Source organism: Lagopus leucura, unplaced genomic scaffold (genome assembly GCF_019238085.1).
Source record: "Lagopus leucura isolate 7727_CA_CO unplaced genomic scaffold, USGS_WTPT01 Super-Scaffold_739, whole genome shotgun sequence".
NCBI classification, from domain to species: domain Eukaryota; kingdom Metazoa; phylum Chordata; class Aves; order Galliformes; family Phasianidae; genus Lagopus; species Lagopus leucura.
In genome coordinates this window covers 15,915,151-15,935,402 of record NW_024962255.1, presented here as the reverse complement: position 1 = coordinate 15,935,402, position 20,252 = coordinate 15,915,151, and the positions used below count along the sequence as shown (strand labels likewise).

The 20,252-nt window shown below is 45.9% G+C and overlaps 1 protein-coding gene and 1 long non-coding RNA gene across 7 annotated transcripts in view; one reads left to right on the top strand and one right to left on the bottom strand.

Annotated features, from left to right (window-relative positions):
* Window positions 1–1,585: 1,585 nt before the first annotated feature.
* LOC122175231 overlaps window positions 1,586–20,252 on the bottom strand; it is a 29,213-nt gene continuing 10,546 nt past the window's right edge. For 2 of the 6 annotated variants that reach the window (XM_042862689.1, XM_042862694.1), the window contains exons 3-9: window positions 14,683–14,844; window positions 11,869–12,055; window positions 10,760–10,911; window positions 9,576–9,602; window positions 7,998–8,116; window positions 3,946–4,074; window positions 1,586–3,495 (exon numbers count right to left, since the gene is read on the bottom strand). In XM_042862689.1, the coding sequence (XP_042718623.1) occupies window positions 3,969–4,074; window positions 7,998–8,116; window positions 9,576–9,602; window positions 10,760–10,911; window positions 11,869–12,055; window positions 14,683–14,844 (753 nt within the window). In that variant the 3' untranslated portion in view covers window positions 1,586–3,495; window positions 3,946–3,968. The other 4 variants (XM_042862690.1, XM_042862692.1, XM_042862691.1 and 1 more) reach the window with 4 other exon arrangements.
* LOC122175234 lies at window positions 18,067–19,581 on the top strand. Its single transcript, XR_006177355.1, has 3 exons — window positions 18,067–18,248; window positions 19,021–19,120; window positions 19,497–19,581. It is a non-coding gene; the product is annotated as an uncharacterized LOC122175234 (long non-coding RNA).

Below are 20,252 nucleotides of genomic sequence, written 5' to 3'. Positions count from 1 at the left end.
CATTAAGTCTCTGGGATGCCTTCTCCCTAATCCAGAGCAGGAGGAGTGGAACAGGAGTAAGCCTTGGCACTGTTTTGTTTTTTGCTTTTTTTTTTTTTTTTTTTTTTTTTTTTTTTGCAAGACAAATGATCCTGGTGGCTGTTCTCCAAATGCCATTTATCTAAACTTATCTTGCTGTCTGTCTGTTCTGCCATGGGATTGGTGCAACTATGCTGATGTCAAGAAGGAGCCTCTGCCCTGTCTTGGGAATCTGCGGGCTGAGCTAGGAGTGATGCTGGGTGGGGTCTGCATTTCTTTCAGATATCTTTTTTAAAAAAAAAAAAAAAAAAAAGCTAAGATCAGTGTTTTTTTTTTTTTTTTTTTTCTCCTCTCAAACACTAAGCTCAAGAGCAGCAAAACCAGTTAAGGTATTTTTTCATCTGCTGTCTCTTTGGGATATGTAGGATAGCATGTGGCTATAAAGAGGAGCTGGGAATCTCCCATTGCCCCCGAGGACACCAGCTCAGTTGAGGCTGTGCTGCTCTTTCCTGCTACCTCCAGGACAGGATAAGCAGTACTTAGTCGTCTCGTGTTCAGGACAGGAGCAGGTGATGCCCTCTGCCCTATCATGCACAGACTTCTCTGGCTGGAGCCATTATCAGCTGAGAGTAAGTCTAACGCCTCCCTTAAGGGAGTGCCTGTTGCAGCTAAATGGTATTCGTGCAGCTTATCTGGGAATGCAGGGCATGAATTTGTCTGCCTTTTGACCTGTCTTTAGCAGCCTGCGTTATTATAGGGCAACGAGAGGATTAGTGCTAACCACACCTCAGTAGATCAGAAGCTGTCCTCCAGCTCCGCTCTTAATCGTGCGTGCAGGCTGATAGCTGAAGGCTGCGGGAGCGTCCCGTGCGGGGCGGGGGTGCGGCCGTCGGGGCCCGGCCGGGGGCTCGATGCTGCCCTCCCGCGGGTTGGTGCGTGCGTACTGAAGCCAACAATCAGCTTGATGAGGCTGGGGGTCTGGGTGAGGAGGTGCTTAGGGGCTGTACGAGACTGGAAGCTCTTTGGAAGCAAGCCCAGGGGCTGGAGGGGCATTGACGCGTGCTATGGCCGTGCTCTGCCGGCGCCCGGCTGTCTGCAAGCAGCTCCAGGGCCAGTGCCGGGCTCGGGGGTATTCTGTGGGGTACCAACACCCCTAAAACGCCAAACTCCAGTCAGTCAAGGAGACAGGGCAATTGAGCAGCACTGCTGCTAAATCTGGATTTCCAGAAACACTGGTCCTGAGCATCTGTGTTCCTTGTCCTGGGTGTCTTTCCTCTTCCCTGTGGCAGTGCTGAGTGCTGCTCTGCTGTGCCTGCCTATAGCTGTGGGCACGAAGCCCAGTGCAGCTCTCTGCCATGGAGCTGCTCAAACCAACCTCTCCCAGCTGTGCCTGTAGGGAAAAAGCAACAGACTCTCCAAAGCAGCAGGTGGTCCTTTATAGGAGCTGAAGCTGTTGGAAGCCCAGAGGTAATGCTTCCTTTCTTGATGAGCTGTGTTTACCTGAAAAATGTGCCACCAGTAACTGTACTCCACCCCTGGTTTTCATTAGTAAGAGAACTGAAACCAGTTATTTAATAAGTGATGATTTTATTATTAAACTTATTAAGTTGTAGTACAAGCATATCTAAAAGTGGCAAACTATACAGTATGTTACAGGTTATAAATATAGTTTTGAAAATACATGAATATATTTCATATAATGCAGTAATAAAAAGAGTGCTAGTTCATCTTAATTTTAAAAACCATAACACCTATAATGTGAGGAGAGTAGGGGATGGGAAAACACCAGTTCATGACTTTCCTGAAACACTGCAAGTCCAGTTCTACACTGATTCATATTCCTCATAGTGTCTGTATGGGTGGAGGGTGTAAGTTGAGGCAGGATTTTTAGCCCCTGGGATTTATGGAGATATACAGACTATTCACAGAATAATCAAGTCATAAATATCTCTAGCTTTGGATGAAGCTAGCAAAATATACAGTGAATAACCAAGTGTTACAACAGCAGCTGTAATTAATGACAACTGAAATATTAAACACAGCACCTACTTCAGGGTACTAACTGTGAGTCAGCATAAACTTTTTTTTTTTTAGATGCTAAATAACAGCAGCTACACTGAACTTCACCTGCAAATTATACTTGCACTGAGTAAACATGATCTGTTGTTCTAGTGAGCAACAACTCTTTGCTTTGTGTTGCTGCTAGAACTGGGCTTACAGAATCTCAGAAGAAGAGATCCTGCTCTGCCTTGGAGGGCTCCAACTGCTGTTCATGAGCAGAAGGGAAGCACCTGCTGCTGAAAGGCTAAACCTGCTGAAGTTGGCATGTTACTGTCATCTTCTGAAATCTCAGTTCCCAAGGGTAGCCCAGAAAGGATTTTAAATAGCAAGTGCCTGATTGACAGTTATATTGTAATTCAGGGGAGTAGCATGCTCCTGTAACAAGAGACGAAGTTGGCTTGCTTGAATTTTTACTCCATAGGTATAAAAGCACCAGCTCCTACCAGCAAAAGAGCAGAGATCACTGTGGCAGCTGCAGCACCTTCAGAAACAGATGCTGTCAATTCTCTGAGCTCTGTGGAGATGTGGCAATGAGGCACCAGCATTAAAAAAAAATAAACCTCAAAACCTAAGAGATCTAAAAGAACAGTCCTAGATACAGAATATAGAGGATGTGTGTGAGTAACTCATCCTTGCAGCCCTGCTCTTCCAGAAGGTGGACAGCACAGCCTGACAGAGAGCTGGGCTGCTGGATGGCTGAGATGCTGCCATGGATGTACCCTCCCAACTCTCTAATGGTCAATTCTTGCAGTGCCATTCACCATGTTGACTTCTGTGTTAGGATGGCACTGAAATCAAGGAGTGTTTGCAAAAGGTGCAGCTGGTGGTGGGTTTCTGAACGGCCTTGGGGGAGAGTTTGGCTTTATGGACTTTTGTTCCTGTTGCATTTGATTAAAACTGCATAGCTGGTGAGGCCCTGCTGGGAAGGGAGGAGTGTGCTGAGGGCAAGCAGCCTGCAGCCCCTGGCCTGAGGGAGGAGTGCAGGCAATGGCCATCTCTGCATATAGTGCTCCTCTGGCCACTGTGAGGCTGAAGTTCATTTCAGCTGTAAGAGGTCCCCAGGAAGCAGTGATAATTGCTTTGGTGATTCAGGTAGTACTGTTCCTAGCACAGGTAGGAGGAAGAATTAATTATCAAGTCTCATTTAAAAGCCTCTCCTAGTTATGGTACCAAGGTGTTAGCTGCAAGTTTCTTCTTCTTTGGCTTGTGAGTATGTGGTAGGTTCAGGAGCAAAGCCATAGGTAGCTGAGTATGCATCTGTCCACAGACCATTATCCTTGTCCCCTTTCCTTCTTTCCCTTCCAACATTCAAATCAGAGTTGCTTTGCCAACAGCTGGAGGATGCTGGGTACACGAAGCTGCACAAAGCACCCCTGGGCTCTTCCATTTTGTGTCCGCAATTGTTCCCACTTCTTCCTGAAACAAAAACATGTGGTGAATGTGAGGGACTAGAAAGGGTTGTTCTGCATTTACCCAGTGGGCTGAGTCTGCTTCACTTTTAGCTTTTATCATGAGCAGATTGTTTCCCAATATATGTTTGCTTTGTTATTTGGGAGTATTTGACTAAGACTGCAGATAACTGAACTTGCTGCTGCATTTCTTTCTGCACTGAATGCAGAATGCCTGTGTAATGCAGGCTAAATGGCTATAATTGCCTAAAATTAACTGTTCTTTTTTTTTCTTCTTATAAGAGGAGGGGGCAGAATGTGTCAACTAATTCAAAGGCATATGGGCTGGTCTTCAGCTGGCATAAATCCATACAATTTGAACTTCAAGAATCTGCTCTGTGCCTGTTGGAGCGTGTCTGGACGAGGGAACAGAATTGCATAATTTCTGTGCTGAGTGGAAAAGTTTTACTTACTTTACCTTGTCCCCTTTAACTTGAGTTATCAGAAAGGCCATATGTTTTCATTCTTTGTATTTTGCCCCAAAACAATCATGGAGTTCCTCTCAGTTCTCTCAGCTTTTCTCAGCTCTGAAGACATAATATCGGGCCTAAATAAAAAGAAAAATACAATTAAAGTTGACAGCAGTCAGCACACACGGTGTTTTTTTTAGCACTAACGTGCTGTGCATATGTACCCACCATCCAAACAGCACCCAATGCTCTTCCCCTTGCCAGTCCAGAATTCCAATCCACGTGCTGGCTAAATACTTGTGGGAGCATCCAAGAGAAACCCAAAACACTACAAAATGCATAATTTGGTGTGATGTTGCAAAGAGGGAGAGATTGGCGGCTCACTGTCACAGGCTTAAACGCTTCTGGTCTTCAGTAGGAGGTGAAGAATTGGAAAGAACAGGACTAAGCTCACTGCTTAGGCTGTCTCCAGCTTTGCAGTTGTTCCTTATTGCTTCCCAATGCAGTAAGTGCAGTGCATTCTGTTTGGTTGTAATGGCACAGGCCTCCAGGACTTGGGAAAGAAAAATCTTCTAGAACACTTCGTAAAAATAGTTGCTGTTTGAGAAAGTGAAGACATATGTTGTGTTTTCTGGTGTTTTTTTTTTTTTTTATTAAATGCAAAATTTTGAAGCAATTCAAATGTTTAGCAAATAGCTCATTGCTATATTTGGTTTGAAGAACTGTTCAAATCAAACCACAACTGATATGACGCTGATTTCTATTTTCTAGCTACTGATTTTTTTTCTTCCTAAATGTTGTAGGATTTCTTTTTCATTAATTCTTAAGTATTCTGCAGTGAAATGGCTGAATTTAAGCCTTGCTGCTTTAGTTTTTTTGGCTGCCTCTGCTCCCATGGGAGTAACTTTCCCTAAGAGTGCAACTCAGACCCAGGCCTGCAAGATCTGGGTCATGGGATTTCAGTCATTGCACAAGGCTGTTCTGGACAGGGACTTTGGCATATTGGTGTGGCACTGTACTTCCTAGCTTACTTCATGCTAACCACCAAGTAGCTGTCATACAGATGTAGGCTTTCAGCGGCTGTCAGATCGAAACTAATGTCCTTGCCCACAAAAGATACCATAACTTGAGGTTAGCTCAAGCCCACATAGCTACCTTAGAGCTGCAACGCCTGTAGATAAATAGGTGGATGTGTCTCAACAGGAGTACCAGGCTGGGATTATCTGAAGTTTCCCACATTAGAGCCTGCCCTAGGAAGGGATTTCAGATAGCATCAGTAAAGCTCCTGAGCTGAATGGCTTTTGTGGAAATGGCTGGGACTACTTCTCAGCTGCAGTCAGGGCGAGAAGCAACGGATTACAAGTCTCCCGTGTACAAAAATGGTGCCGGGGAAAATAAGGGAAAAATATCTCAGAGGCACTTATGTGCTCCTACTTGTTCCTGGGTTTCTGGGGACTGGTAGGAATGTCAATCTAGCTAGAGGCAGTTCCACATGTACTTTATAATGTCAGATGGAGTGGCAATAAATTTTTCAAGGTGGGCTCCTGCGGAACTTACAGCCCAGCTGGATTCTCTCCAGTCAGTGTCAGTCTGCAATTATTTATTCAGGGCAAATATTTGACCTTCTGATGCCAGACTGTCACTTGAGAACAGTCTTCTGTCACTGAAACCAGTTCACAGTGCAAAGACAGAGAGTTCTTGTCTTAGGGATCATTTGAGCTGGAAGGAAGTTCCTTGCTCTTTGTGGAGAGTACTTTCTGCAAGGATTTGAGGGAGAAATCTACTTTTCTGCTATGTGTCAGGCTCAGGTCCATATGCTGTTAAATTCACAACTCCATGACCAAGTCGTCTATCAGCTTCTTCTGGCCCTCTAAGAAAAACAGACTTTGCAGGAGTGAAAGTGCTACTAGGAAACAGAAAATGAAACGAAAACCTAAGCCTGGCTGGAACAATATATGACAAACCACCAAGTCTTGTGCCAGTGTGTTTACCTTGGCAGGCTCTGTCTCTCCTGCTGGAAGAACCAAGTTCTCTCACTACTGTGAGAATTCTTTTGTGGACTTTAAAAAAAAAAAAAAGAAAAAAGAAAAAAAGAAAAAACAGACAAAAGAAAAACAGAGCCACCGCCCTGAAGCAGATCATTCATCATAAACAGTGGGAGCATGAAAGGCGACTTGCTTTGACCTAGTTACAAAAACAAAAACAAATAGACTTTCCCTAATTGCCTGAATGACTCAAGTGGGCCTGAGTGTCAAAGGCAACAAATCTGTGCTTCCTTCAGAGCTGTATGTTAACTGTGGGATACCAGGCTACAGCCTGCTCCAGTTCAAGACCTTGGGAGATGCCTCTGAGCCCAAGGAAGCCTGGGTAAGCAAAAGACAGCCAATTCTGTGTGCCTGCATGCACAAACAGGATCAAGTGCCAGGACAAACATGTTTCATAAATTGTGACAAAGGCAGTGGCTTTAAATGCTGAGACTATCAGGGCTTCAGTGCTTACGTTGCTTTGCTTTGTTATCATGGTACTGCTGCAGGATGGGCCCGACTTTCTGTCCAGCAGCATTTGCAGAGCTGTCGCTGATTTACTGAGGCTCAGTGCCTTATTTTAAATGAGCCTGAGGGTAGTAGGTACTTAAAATGCCCTAAGAGCAACGTTCCTAGAAAGCCTCAGCAAAAAACAAACATCAATGCATTGCTATTGCAGGATGTGCGCTAGAGAGGGTGAGAGCAAATAGGGATAGGGCAAGTGAACAAAGTTGGAAAGCAGGAGAAGAGGGAATGGAGAGACTTCAGGGGCATGGGACATGTGCGAAGTGTCTATGCCCATATGTTAGAGAAAGCTGTTTATTTACCAGCTACGGGAAGCATCCTGGGAAAATCAGCATGCCAGGTTTCTGGAGCTGCCCATTTTCAGTCAGGTAAAAGTCATCCCTTTGGCATCTCATTCTGCAGCCTTTCTATGTGTTTTAGTTGTCCTATATGTATGCCAAAGTAGCTCTTTTAGGAACAGTTGGGATGGCCTTTCAGTAGAAGAAAATGAATTTACTTAGGCTGTAATTCTCACCCAGGGAGTGCTGGCAGCATCCTCAGTGCCGCATAGAAAAGGCTGTGGGGGGTGGCAGAGACAGCATTTTTCTGAAGCCCACATGGGGTCTCATTTTTTTCAGTTTTAGAGGGCAGGTTCACAAGAGTTTGTATGTTTTCCCCAGCTGGTTCGCCATCTATTTTAGATGGAGCTGTTTGATCTCTTTCTGTTTGTAGTCCTTTCAGTTTCACAAACAATAGGAGGAAGCTTGCCTGTTACCATGTGTTTGGGCCCCAGCTAAGCTTCTCCCAGCTGGAAAAATCAGTCCATGAACTACAGAGGGTTTTCTCCAGCTGTAATTACAAGATTTCCAGTTCCCTTGTGCATCTTGTAAGGTAGGTGCAGGCTATCAGAGGGAACAATGGGATGTTCCTGAGTGGTTAAACAACTGCTGTTTCCCTATCTTTGCCCCTCTGAAAACCCAAGGAGGGCTTAAGCACATCCAAGCTGTTCCCCTCGAGGTTACCAAGACCTCAGCTGAAAAAACACAGGGAGGTGCCCAGTTCCATGTAATTCTCCTGCTTTGGTAAGATACTCAGGCTCTTCCTGTTACCTGCTTATAGATGCAAACATCACAAATCCACCAGACCAGCTGGGAGTACTTGACAGGCATGCAGAGAGGATTTGTGCAATGGATGCTGTTATCACCTTGCATAGAGAGTGCTGCAGCTCAGACAGCAAACTGACCTGAGGGACCAGCACAGATCTCTTAATAGATGTAGTAGTTAGTCACTGGAGTGACCCTTGCTAGTGATGGCAAGTGGTAGGCACCTCCTTAGGGACCCCAATATTTTTGTTATTTTCACATAGGTAACATTGTCCAGTGGGGATCTTAGAGCACCTAGGCAAAGGGCTGTGCTGGCCAGGACGCTCTTATACAAGAAAGAAGGTAAGGAGGGTCTTCACTCAGAAAAATGTTCTTGTCACCACCAGCTGCACCAGCACTGAGTGAAACCCTCCTGCAGCTCTGCCCTACCTGTACAACTGTGGGCAGGACCTCTTCAGAGCAGCAGAGGACAGCCCCAGCTTGCTTTGGTTTCTCAGCCTTGTCTTCCTCATAAGATCTCTCATTCTCCCCCACGCATGGCTCTCACCCTAGGGAGAAGAAGAAGCTGTAACTGGGACCAGAGGTTGATTGCTGGCAGACCTCATCTGGCCAGCATATGATACTTTGGTGTACTCTAGGTTGGTGGGAAGAAGGGAGCTTCCCACTCATAATACATCCCAAGATAAAGGGGTAAGGAACTCATATAGGTCTGTGACTCCGCCACAGCTGCGCAGTTCACCAGTGCATACAGTGCTAACTGTTTTGTGCTGCCTTATTTTGGACACATAGGAAAAGCCTTGGTTTTAGTTAAACCTAGCAGTTCCCTGGTGAGTGCTGAGCAGCTGCCTAAAGCCGCGTTGCACCTCATTGTTACACTGTACTAAAGGAAAAGAGAAGTGGTTTGTTTTTTCTACGACTTACCTGCACCCATTACAGGGGTGCGGAGGGGGACTTTACACAGCAAACTACCCAAAAAAGCAGCTTGACTCTCTTTGCCTTTTTATTAGGCCAGGTGCATTGGTATCAGCCCTTCTCAAGGTGTCATTTTTTGGGGCCCATGAATTAGAAGGCACCAAGCCTTTGTCTCTCTGTCACATTCACAGGCTGCAGCTGTTGAGTGCTTTCATTTGAAATGCTAATGGTGATTATCAGGTCATGGAGCCTCATGAGGTCCTCCCTAATGTTTGCTGTCTTAGGATGGACTTACTAACTTGGAAGAAAAAGGTATAAAAAATGTTCAATATTTTTTTTTCCTATGTTGTTTTAAATTTCCTAAAATAAAGGCTGGAAAACCTTGGGAGCAGAGGCAAAAAATCATGTCCAGGGGTAGAAATGTTGCTGATGCCTATTTTGGTGAAATTCTCAGAACCACTGCCATGTTTTGGGCCTTGTCCTGAGCTGCCATCCCACAGTGCCACCAGCAGAGCACATGCTCCAGCACAGCTCCGTGAACCCGGGCCATCTTGGCAGCATGACCTGGCAGCTGCCAAAGCAGAACCTATTGCAGTAATTCTTGAAGCTCAGCTAAATTTCCACTTCAAAACTTCAGATGAGGTCATGGGCTCAGCTGAAAACTGCAGCGTTTTCTGTGCTATTGAATTAATTGCCCGTAAGAAACTGTTTACTCATGGAAATATCAAACCTTTGTGTTTCTTACTAGGATTAACGTGTGCTGCAGCAGACTTCTGAAGGCCTCGGCAGCTCTGCACTGTGGGAAGGCAGTCCCTGGCTGTGCCCGAGGTGTCCCAGAAGAGCCAGCACTGTTAATGCCACAAAGGCTGAGCAGTTGCCTGTTCCTAGCTAGCTAGCTACTGCCTATTGTGGGAGTGGGAGAACAATGGAACAAATGCAGTAAGTCATAAAAATAGCATATGTGGTCTGTTACTTTGGCAAAAATCCTCGGGGGTCAGCGAATCTCTTTTTCTATGTAAAATGCTGTGTGCTTTGGGAGCTAGGTCCATGGCAGTGCAGATACAAGCAAAATATATTCCACAAAGCAGTACTTACCGAACAGTTCTTGCTGGTCTCCAGACCCTAAAAGCAAAGAAAAATAGACTTGTAAGTACTGTGACAGTGAGACCATCTCAGAGAGGTGGGAACAAGCTGGACTGTCTTCTCATCTCTGCCCTGACTTCACTCATACCCCTTAATCTCTTTGTGGTTCTGCCTTTTACATATGGATGGTAATCCCTTCTTTCCTTTTCTTTTTGCCTCTCTTTTTTATTCAGACTGCCAGTTCACATACCTCTTGCATCTGGAATGGTGTGGCAGGATTCCCATACAGCTCCTGCAACTGTAGAAGGTAAAGGTCCGCAGTACCAAATATAGGAGTGACTATACTAAGATGCGATGTAGGAAGACTGCGCTAGGATTCAGTTTAAGAAGTGTGGATCTCAGTTCTGCTGTGCTGTGAAATAAGTAATCAGGACTTCCCATGCACTTAAATAATGTTCATAGCCAGAACTTTGCTAGACACGAGCTGCAGCACTGAGCATCTTTCAGGATATGTTCTTGACAGTGTTTATGGAGTTCATGCAAATGTTTGCAACCAATTTGCAACTTTACGTGGAAATTTCATGAGAAAGTCTTTCCCGTGAGAGACTTACTCCTTCCTCCTTCCTGTGGGGCTGGGAATACTCTGATTAGAGCCTCTGCACTGGTATTTCAGCACTTCTGATCCCCCTTGGAACAGTAAAGTGCTGAGGCAGCCACAAACAATGGGAGAGAGAGAGAGGAAAACCATTCGTTGCAGCTTCCTTGGAATTCAGTGATAGGGCTTCCCTAAAACAAGCTTTGAGGTCTGATTATTACACTGATATGCTGCCAGTCTGGCAATAAGCTACAGGCTGACCCACTGAAATTGTTATTTGCAGTAATGAACATGTGCTTGCTTTAATCTCGCTGGCAGTATTAGTGAAGGTGCTTAGAACTGCCTTCATGCATCAAACTCTTTGGGGTTGGTACACACTGGGTACCTGCTCTGTGCCCTTCTAGCCATGTTGGCATACGATCTTTGTTTGAGGCTGGGACCAGAAGCATACAGAGCACACTTTCCTGCATGCCCCAGCCCTCGTGGAAAGCAGGCAGTGTGGGCTTGTCCTCCCAGTGCCTGACTTTGCATTTGCCTGAGCAGAACTCCCTACTTCCCGCACAGATCTCACCCAGAGCCTGGCGCCAGGTTTATCACTCACCTTTCTGGCTGCAGAATCCTTTGGTGGAAAAGCCTGTCTTTCGGCCATGCCACCACCTTCTCTGAACTCATTTTCCTTGTTCCTATTGTTCGACAACTTCCTGAGCCCTGCTGTTGGATGGCTGTTTCCTGATTCTGGGTATCTCTCACTTCCTGCAATGAAATGCAAGGACTTATATTTGTACTCACATTTCTAAGTAACGTCCTGGTGGACAGTGCTGCCAGCAACAGGATGAGTCCTCTTAGGGCTTAATGACTGACAGAAAACTTTTTGTCTTCATGCCACAATTTGGTGCAAGGAAGGTAAATGATCCAAGCTCGTGCATGATCGGGGCAGACTTTCTGTTGGCTTCCTCATGGTCTTATTTTCCTTTCAACCCTGCACTGAAACTGCCAATAAAGAGAGCTGCTGAGTTTTGGCACTAGAGGGCCCAAAGGCCGTTTACACAGTGACCCAGTTCTGCTAGAAGCTGTGTTGAAGTTTTGTGTTTCAGAGGGTATAACAGCAGGCTGAACTTGAAGGTTTGAAATAAACCAATTAGGCTCATTTACTGTGGTAGTTGACATGTAACATTTTATCTAGGCTTTTCAGCTGGCTTTACATGAGTAGGCTGAGCCCAGTCATTCTCAGCCTTCTGGAAAAGTTGATCTCTGGACCAAGCTTTGCAGCTGGGGTTTATTTCCTCTTGGTCTATTGAGTATGTCATCCTCCAGGAATGTGTTCTGTGCCTGCATGAGAGGGCAGGAGACTAATAGGCATGAGGCTTCCCACCTTAGATAAAACTATATCTTGGCTGGGAGGATTTTAAAGCCACATGGAGGAGCTATACTAATAGACTTGTTTAGGTTTCCAAAAGAGAAAGATATTTTGATAATATATTTGGCCCAACCTCTGTAGCCACAGTTACAGTGGGCAAGAAATCTGACTTCGCACATGTGAAGGAGCAAGTGTTCAAGGTATTTCAGAATGCATCTTTTAATGGGACAAAACCTTAGTTGGGAAGCTGGCACATTCCTATCTGCCTGTCCTAGGGAAAAGGGAGTTGCCGGTCAGCTTGTCTCACCAAGTGGTGACAAATGGGAGGGCAGTTTTGGGGCAGCCAAACTCACCACAGTAGTCGCTGAGCTTGTCAGTGTTTGCTCCTATTTCTGGGATGATTGAAAGATCAGAAGGGTTTCCAGTCTGAACCAAGAGGCTATGAGGTCTGCTTCTCCCTGCCAAAAATGTCTTCATGTCTTGGTACGAGTTGAGGAACACGCTGGCAGCTCCACAGGAGCAATGCTGCATGAGGTACTCCTACACCAGACAAGAGAAGGTAAGCAGACTGTGAGGCTGCAGCAGCTCAAGGTAGCGGGTCAGTGTGAAGGCACAGACAGATTGCAAGCATTCCAGCCCTGGGATGCTCAGCCTTGTCCTGAGACCTGACAGGACCCAGATAAGGGATTTACCTCTCTGTAAGGCTGAGCAGTCTAGAGTAAGCAATGCAGATTTCTTCATGGATTCATTAGTGCTTGACTTGAACTGCTTGGTGTTCAGCAGCTTTTGGGGTTGTTTGCCAGAAGGAGTTGAAGACAGTTTCTAAACACAGAGCTGCTCAGCTGAAGCAGTTGTGTAAATAAACATCCATTATAACAGACTCACATTTTATGATAATATTATTTGTTTTGGACCATGCACAGACAACAATATCTTGTATTTTTATTGATGGGAGGCCATAACTTGCTAACGTGTTACCAAACACTCACCATATGTGGTGCTTTGCTGTAGCTGGTACAGTGAGAGAGGGAGCCTTTCAACTTTGTGATTGACAATCTTAATGTAACATCTCATTTGGATATGTTTCACATAGCACTTTGCAGTATCTGGGCTTTTGGGGGGGTGCTTTGAAAAGCTGATAAAATATGTTGCTTTTTACCCAGGGCATTGAGGATCATTTGTAAAGCAAAGGACATGAAGTAACTGTGTTCCCTGTGCTCCTCAGTATCAACTCTGTACACAGCCCCTGCCACAGGTGTGTCTGGGAGGTCTTTTGGTAAGTATGGAGGTCATTAAGCTGGTGAGATCTAATGGGATCGCAGTAAAGGCAGAAGAAGGATACCTCCTCTTTATTGTGGTTTGGCAAGTAGCCTTAAGATGCCCCCCCTCCCAGGAAAAAGTCATGTGGACATCAGCTGTTATGTCCTATGGCAAATAGTGGTAGTAATGTTTCTCTTCTATATTCTTATATATATATATGTATAGAGGGCTTGTGGGACTGAGGAGGAAAATAATGGAGAATTACTTGGATGCAGAAGATGCAGGCACCACAGTAATACCGGGAGAGCATTCAGTTTTGTAGATCATGTTGCAAGTGCTGAGTGTTACAACTGGGAGTGCAGTTCCCCCCAGCATATCACGGGACATATGCAGGCAAGAAGGCTGTGTTGAGAGACCTTGGAAAATACTGTGAAGACCAGTTTCGAATATTTACATAAATGCACGGTGCCTTTCATTTTAATGGGAGCTGGAGGATGGTGCACATACACCAGATGATGATTTGACCCTGAATTTGCAGCTTATAAGGGTTGCTTTGGGCAATGACTCAGTTGTAGAGCTTCAGGAAACGTGCTAACAATTCCCAGGCTCTATGCAGGAGGTTGCATTCCTCTGAGTGTGAGAGATGAGTACATGGAAATGACGAGCCTCCCTGCTCTGCAACCTGACTCACAACTTGGCTTCAGCTCTGAGAAGGAGCTGGTCACCTACTGCAGATCCAGTCCCAGCAGGTGGGAGAGCAGTACCAGGGGAGGAATGACGGTGTCGGAGGAATGAAAAACTCATCACAGCATGGTGGGAAGAAATAGCTGAGTGTGACAGACCCCTTGTGTTCCTTTGGGGGTGATATAATAAATGAAAGGGGAGAAAGGGAAGGGAGGTGAAAAGGTGGAAAGCTGGTATGGTGGCCAAAGAAAAGGAACTGAGAAAAAGAGGTGGCGCAGAGCTGAACAAAGTGTTCAGGGTCTGAGAACTTGCTGTGTGGGAGGAAGCTGAAATGATTTGAAAATTTAAATCAAATTCCACAGCTAGCTCTGGCTGATTTAAAAAAAAAAATAATAATAATGAAAGAAAAGACAGATGGGAGCACTAAGATGTTTCAAGTCATAAATTCTGAGTTCTTTACAGAGAGAGTGGCGAAGTGCTGGAACAGGCTGCCCAGAAAGACTGCAGATGCCCCGTTCCTAGAGGTGTTGGCCAGACTGGATGGGGCCCTGGGCAGCTTAGTCTAGTATTAAATGGGGAGGTTGGTGGCCCTGCATGTGGCAGGGAGGTTGGGATTCATGATCCTTGAGGTCCCTTCCAACACTGGCCATTCTGTGATTCTGTGATTCTTCCTTTGGCAGCTCAGCAGAGCAGAAAGGGAAAACACAAAAAAACAAGCATGGATGTTGAGCAGTGGTACCACCAATTCTCTCTTCCACTGTGTCTATTTTGTGGGAAATTCTGGGATTTCGACCACATGAAAATAGAAGGGAAAGAAAGAACTTGCAATTCAAAACATGTGATTGCTACAGAAGTCCATGAAAGTGTTTTGTTTTGATAACACTGTCAGAGGGAGATGCATTCTTGGGGCATTTTTGACTGCAGAGAAATGAAAGCTACCAACAGAGTTGGCCATGGCATGAGGTGAGGGGGCCTTTTTTAACTCAACAGAAGCAAGTAAATGGCAGTTAGGGCATCTGAGAAACAAAACTGGAGGAGAAGAGAAATCTAAGACCACCCCAAGAGAAACTGAGCTCACCATGGAGGACAAGGGCTCCCTAAAGAGCAGAGCACCCAGCCCAGGTGGTCAAGTAAAATCAGCATCATCCCTCAGATGGGCTGGAGACTTCCCATATGGGCCTTGAGTATATCATTTAATGAAAGATTCTACACTGTCTGCTTACCTCTTTTATCTGGCTCATCTTCTGCTCTTTCTGTAAGCTGCAGACTTGCTTTTGGAGCCGCAGGTTGTGCTCCTGCAGCTGCCCAATCTTCTCAATCAGTTGGCAAATGTGTTCCAGGTATCCCAGGCCAGATCCCAGGGCTTTGCTATTCCCTTGGTTCACCTGCAATGACAAAACAGCCTGAGCCACAGATGGCAGAGCAACCCTTACTGGCATCTGGGAGCCCAGCCTGCTCTTTGCAGACACATGTACCTGAATCGATCTGCATCTTGTGAACAACATCTTCCCAGTTTAGTAGAACCCAGATGCCATTTTCTCAGATATTAAGGAAGTCTGCTGGCCCAAGTTTGCAATATAGCTTTGTCAGGATGTTCTGTAAGTGTGGCATCAACTGGTCTTAAAATGCTTTTATCAGAGCACGGGCAAAAATGATCAGTACTGGAGAGAAACATTGCAATGCTGTGAGTTTTACTGTGCTGTAGTTCTTTCAGAATGACAAGTCGCCCATTTGGAAATGTGTGCTTTCAGCTTGGTCTCTTTGGAGCTGAGCTGAAGGCACAGCAGCTGCCTGGGACTGGGCGCTAGGAGGTGGTGTGATTTTTGATGAAAAGGATTGCCTGTGTTGCTGTCCGTGAGCAGATTTTCGCAGTGTTGGTACGTCAGCAGAAAAGCATGAGCCACGAGTAGGCTGTACTGCTGCTCTCTGCCCACCAGGACCTGCAGCGTCTCCCCATGCCCAGCCTGTAGCCTCTGCCCCAGGGCTTCCCCGCACGCGGGCAGGGCGCCGCTGGATGCAGTGCTCACAAATGCACGCAGAGGCTCTCTTCCACCTTGGCGCTGCCTGCTGCCTGCTGTGTGATGTCAGTAAGTAAAATAAGCCTCAATCTTTATAAAAGTGGTGCTGTAAGTTTACCTTCAAAAAAAAAAAAAAAGTTCCCTCTACAAAAGCAGGAAGCCTACTCTGTCTCCTTTCCCACAACAATCTACGTTTTTGGGGAAATGCCAGCCTTAGGACTCTTCCTGTCTTTTCATTATGTCAGAAAGCTCATGGTGTGTTCAAAAATAATCAGCATTAGGATTTACTTCTTTTTAAACAAATGATGATACAATGTTGTTTATAAATAGGCGTTATTATGTCCAGATGTTTTTGTGTCTGAAGCTGGGACAGAGGTCACATGAAATGGTATGAAAATCCGCTGTGACTCCAAGTCTCCATTGGCCATTTGCCTTCCTGAGCTCTGTGTCCCTCTCAGCAGCACCCGGAGGAGAAGTGGCAGGACAGAGGTCACCCATCCCAAAAGAAAAGAGGGAAAAGGGGTAGAGTACTTGTTCCAGGCTTGTAGCAAGGGGGATTCACCCTTGTGGAGGAACTAAACCACACTGGGTATAATATACTGGAGGATCCCATTCTACAGCTATCCCTCAGAGTGCCCAGATCAGGAACTTCAGGCTATTGAACAGCAAATTAATTTGTGTTTTGTTGCCATGATCCCAGCAGGTGCAAAGGAGTGAGAAGGCAACCAACCAGGCAGAGCCTGCAGTGCTTGCCCACCCCTGCAGGGCCAACCATCTCAGTAGGTAGCACACAAGAGTAAGAGCTTTGAAGGGAGAGCTTCAGCTTTTGTGCCCTCCCACGAGGCCCATTTGCGGTAGGATTGCTCAGATGTGGTGGGCATTCAATACAGAAAGTTTGTGTAACTTGGCAGGTTGCCCCCAAAAATGTTTGCCCAGAGAGGGCCTCTCCAGGGCCCCTTCCAGGACTTTTTTTCCATGGACTGGAAACGCCTACACATCCCTCACTATCTTCTGGCTGTGCTGCGTACAGAACCTGCTCTGTCACATATTGGTATAAATATTTTCCTCTCAGCACCTATCAGAGTTTTATGCTTGAAGTTGTGGGGGAGCAACCACAGGAAAACTGCAAACATTTTCCAGGAGGAGTCCCTTTCTGTCTGTCCTCTCAGATGAAGCTTCCCAAAACATTCATCTCACGGGGCTGAAATGTTTCCCATTCCCCACTGGGGATTGCTAAATAGTACTCGAACAAAAGCCTATTTTTGGGTGCATAAAACCTGTGTTTCTTAATATAAAGATGCAGAGGATCAGGTAGAGCTTACAAATCGGAAGGTTAAAGTTAGAATAGGGAAGTAAGTATATAATGTATAAATTGTGCCAGCTTTTTCTTTCGGGCACGTCAAACTGAAAGACACTCTCAGAAAAGGATGGCAAGGTCTCAGCCCCACTGTGCTGAGTTGCTCTCACTAACAGTTTGACCATGTGGATTGAAGGGAAACTGGACTGAGATCTCTGCCCTTGGGAGTGCTCACCTGACTAGGTTTTGGGGATGGGTTTTCAGCAGGTGTAGCCCTCCTCAGCAATAAATCCTCACAGTTCTGCTAGCTCACAAATTCCTTGGGAAGCCTAAAAATACAGGATCAGTGCCTGCACTGGGAGCTGCAGCTGTTATCTGGAGCTCTCTGGTCAATATTTTGGCTGGTGTAAAATCATGCTTTTCCTCCAAAGTCACTGGAGTTGCTCTATCTTATTGCACTACTGAGGTATGAAGGCCAGTGGGAGCTGCAAGACAGACAGTTGTTTACCAGACTCTTTGCTTTCTCCCATGAACAATTTTGAGTAGAACAGTGCTCTGTCCTTCCAGAAATCCCCATCCACTTTCCTCCACCCCATCAGCATGGCGAGCAAGGATGGAGCATGGGGCCTGTACAAAGGCAAAGGAATGTAATCACATGCTGCACATCATGGGCTTGGAGCGACTGATTGGTGACGCCATAGGCAGAGCGGGAAGCATTTGTCAGTGGGAGCTGACAGCACCCTGAGGCTTGTGAATAACAGGAAAGTGAGGGATCATGCTGTATATTTCTGATCACTCCACCCTGATGTCCACGAGTGGTTGCACTGCTGATAGCTTCTGGTTTCCTGCGCGCGGCACGCACAGTCTATGGGCAGAGCATCACAGCTTGCCCTATCCTTCCCCTCAACCCTTCTCCTCTCCACTGACAAGTAGTTTGACTTCTTTGGACAAGGATAATTAGTGCTGTGTGATTAATGGGCTTTTTTTTTTTCATTTAATGACGACAACGTTCCCTCCCTCTCTCTTCTTGTAGGGGCCTGGGCTGACTTTAAATGTAAACTTTATGGAGTGTGAGGAAGTGTTTGCAAAGCAAAAGCATCAAAAGCTAAGTATCTTCAAACTGACCCAAAACATTTAATTTGGCTTAAAAGGAAATGCTTTTATTTAGCCTTCAAAGTTCTCTTGTTGTTTAACAGCTTCCACACTCTTTCATCTTTTTAAATGTAGGCAAATTTCAAAATAACGCCAGTTCAAAACAGAAGATCAGAACACTTTGTTTAAGAAATGCCAGACTGAAATGATGTGATGTATATTTTCAACCAAAACCATTCACCAAATGAATCCAAAGCATCAAAACATTTGTCTTTTCCAGTCCCTCTTTTCCAGCACTTTCCCTCATGTTTCTGTGAAGCAGCCTCAGCAGCAAGGTTGGAGGATATCAAGTCCTCATCCAGGGCTGCATCCTTGCTTGATGGTAAGCTCAGAGCCACTGGCAATACCACAGCCAACTGGGCTGGGGAAACTCCAAGTGAATTAATGCATTAGGAATTAATTGGAAGGGGCATGTTTTTTTGCCAAGCAGAGTGGGAATTCCATGTACTGGCCTGTTGTCTTTCAGATGACACTGACTGTGTTTCCAGAGATGTCAAGCCTGGAATGGTCTTAGGGACACAGACAAGAGTTGGCTTCTAAGTCACATTTCAGACAGGTGACAGGAGCATGTGAAAACTCCAGTGAGCACAGAGCAGGGCCTCAGCTGGGGCAAACCAAGATGCATCCATCAGCTGTACAGATAGATCACTCTGGATCACACAGTGTCCTGCCTGCACTGCATGACAGTGAGGATGGGACAACATTGTGCAGGTTTAGCGAGGGCACAAAGCTCTGTCGTTGCTGTCCTCATGCTCTGAGGCTCAAATACAGCAGCAGCCCTGGTCTGTTGTTGCCCCAGATAGCCTGGGCACTGCTGACATCCCAGCAGTTAGCAGAGTGCTGCTCCTGAGATAGAGCAGCCCGGAGGTGCTCTGTGACGGGGGGCAGGCTTCCCCAGTGTCCAGGTCACAGCTGTATTTGTACTGCTCCAAAAACAAACACAGAGAAGTGCTCTGGGGCACAGAGCTTTAGCACTCAGCCAGTGAGGATATTAAAAAGGAGAGGAGATAAGCCACGAAGAGCTTCATTTCCTCTTCAGCCTCTTTCTAATTTATTCTCTTGTTTATTTAAATGGTCTGCTTTGGGAAACTGAGGCTTGGCTTCACAAAGGATTTAAAGGAATTTCATGGGCAGCCAAAGCTGTCAGACAAGATCAAGCTAGCTGCAAACCCTCCAGAGCGACAGAGAATTTAGGTAACTTTATAAAAAGTTTCCTTGTATTCGAAGTCTGCTGCTCCAATCCTCTCTGAGCTCCCAGCCAAAAGGCCAGGCCACTGTCTGGGAACCATCAAAGTCACTCACTTCACAAGAATGTGCAAGGTGGCTCTGGTGAGGAAAAGGACACTCCATTTGAATCTGATTTGCTTGTGCTGCCCAGATGTGAATATTAAGGGCAGTGGTCCTGAGCTATGGGGCCATCTCTGACCTTCCTCACTGCTTTGGGAGGTCTGGCCAACTGATGAGTCTGTGCCTGGCCAGGGAGGTCATGATGAAATATGCTTGTTACATGCACAGCACATGTCTCTTGTCTCCCTCCTGCCTCCCTTTTCCAATTCATCCTGTTACCCAGATGGGAAGCCACGCGTGGACTCACCATGGTAACACAGCCCCACATTCTGATGATATAGGCAGCATCCCCAGGCCTGGTGTGTGACATGGGATGACTGACTCTCTGGAGCCTCCAACAGGTACTGCTCTTGGGAATTACTTTTTAGAGGGGTCCAAGCACCTTGTACGTTCTGAAAAGCCCCCACTATGCACTGTTTGGTGACCGCTGGTACTTAGCCTGCCCTCTCCTTTCCTTCTGCCTACTGAGCTCTCTGTTCTGGCTCTCACTCAGGTATTAACTTGCAGTGAGAGTTAACTTTTTGTCACTAGCTCCTGGAAGCCACAATGGCAGGCAGGTTCACAATCTGTCAGCATGTCTGTGTGCACTCCAGGCAAAGATCTGGCCTGAGCACTTGCCAGCATTTAGTGTGGAGCAGGTACTCAGGCGGCTTTTTATTCTCCTATTCATTGCACAGTGTACCCAGCAATGGGAAAGGAGTGAGTTTGAAGTAGCACAAGTTACTGAAAAAATTACTTCTTTGTAATTAAGTCGGTCTCTGAACACAAGAATTTCCATCACAGCTGTTCCAGTAAAGTAAAATGGAAACTCCCAGCAAAGATTTGGATTTGTGCATTAATTTGCTGTTCACTCACTACTTGAGAACTGACTCTTGAGCCAGATCCAGGCCTGGGCAGAATGAACTGCCCCTCAGACAAGTTTTCTCCAAACTTTGGAACCTCAACAGCCAGCCAGTTGTTCCCAGAAACAGGAATAACC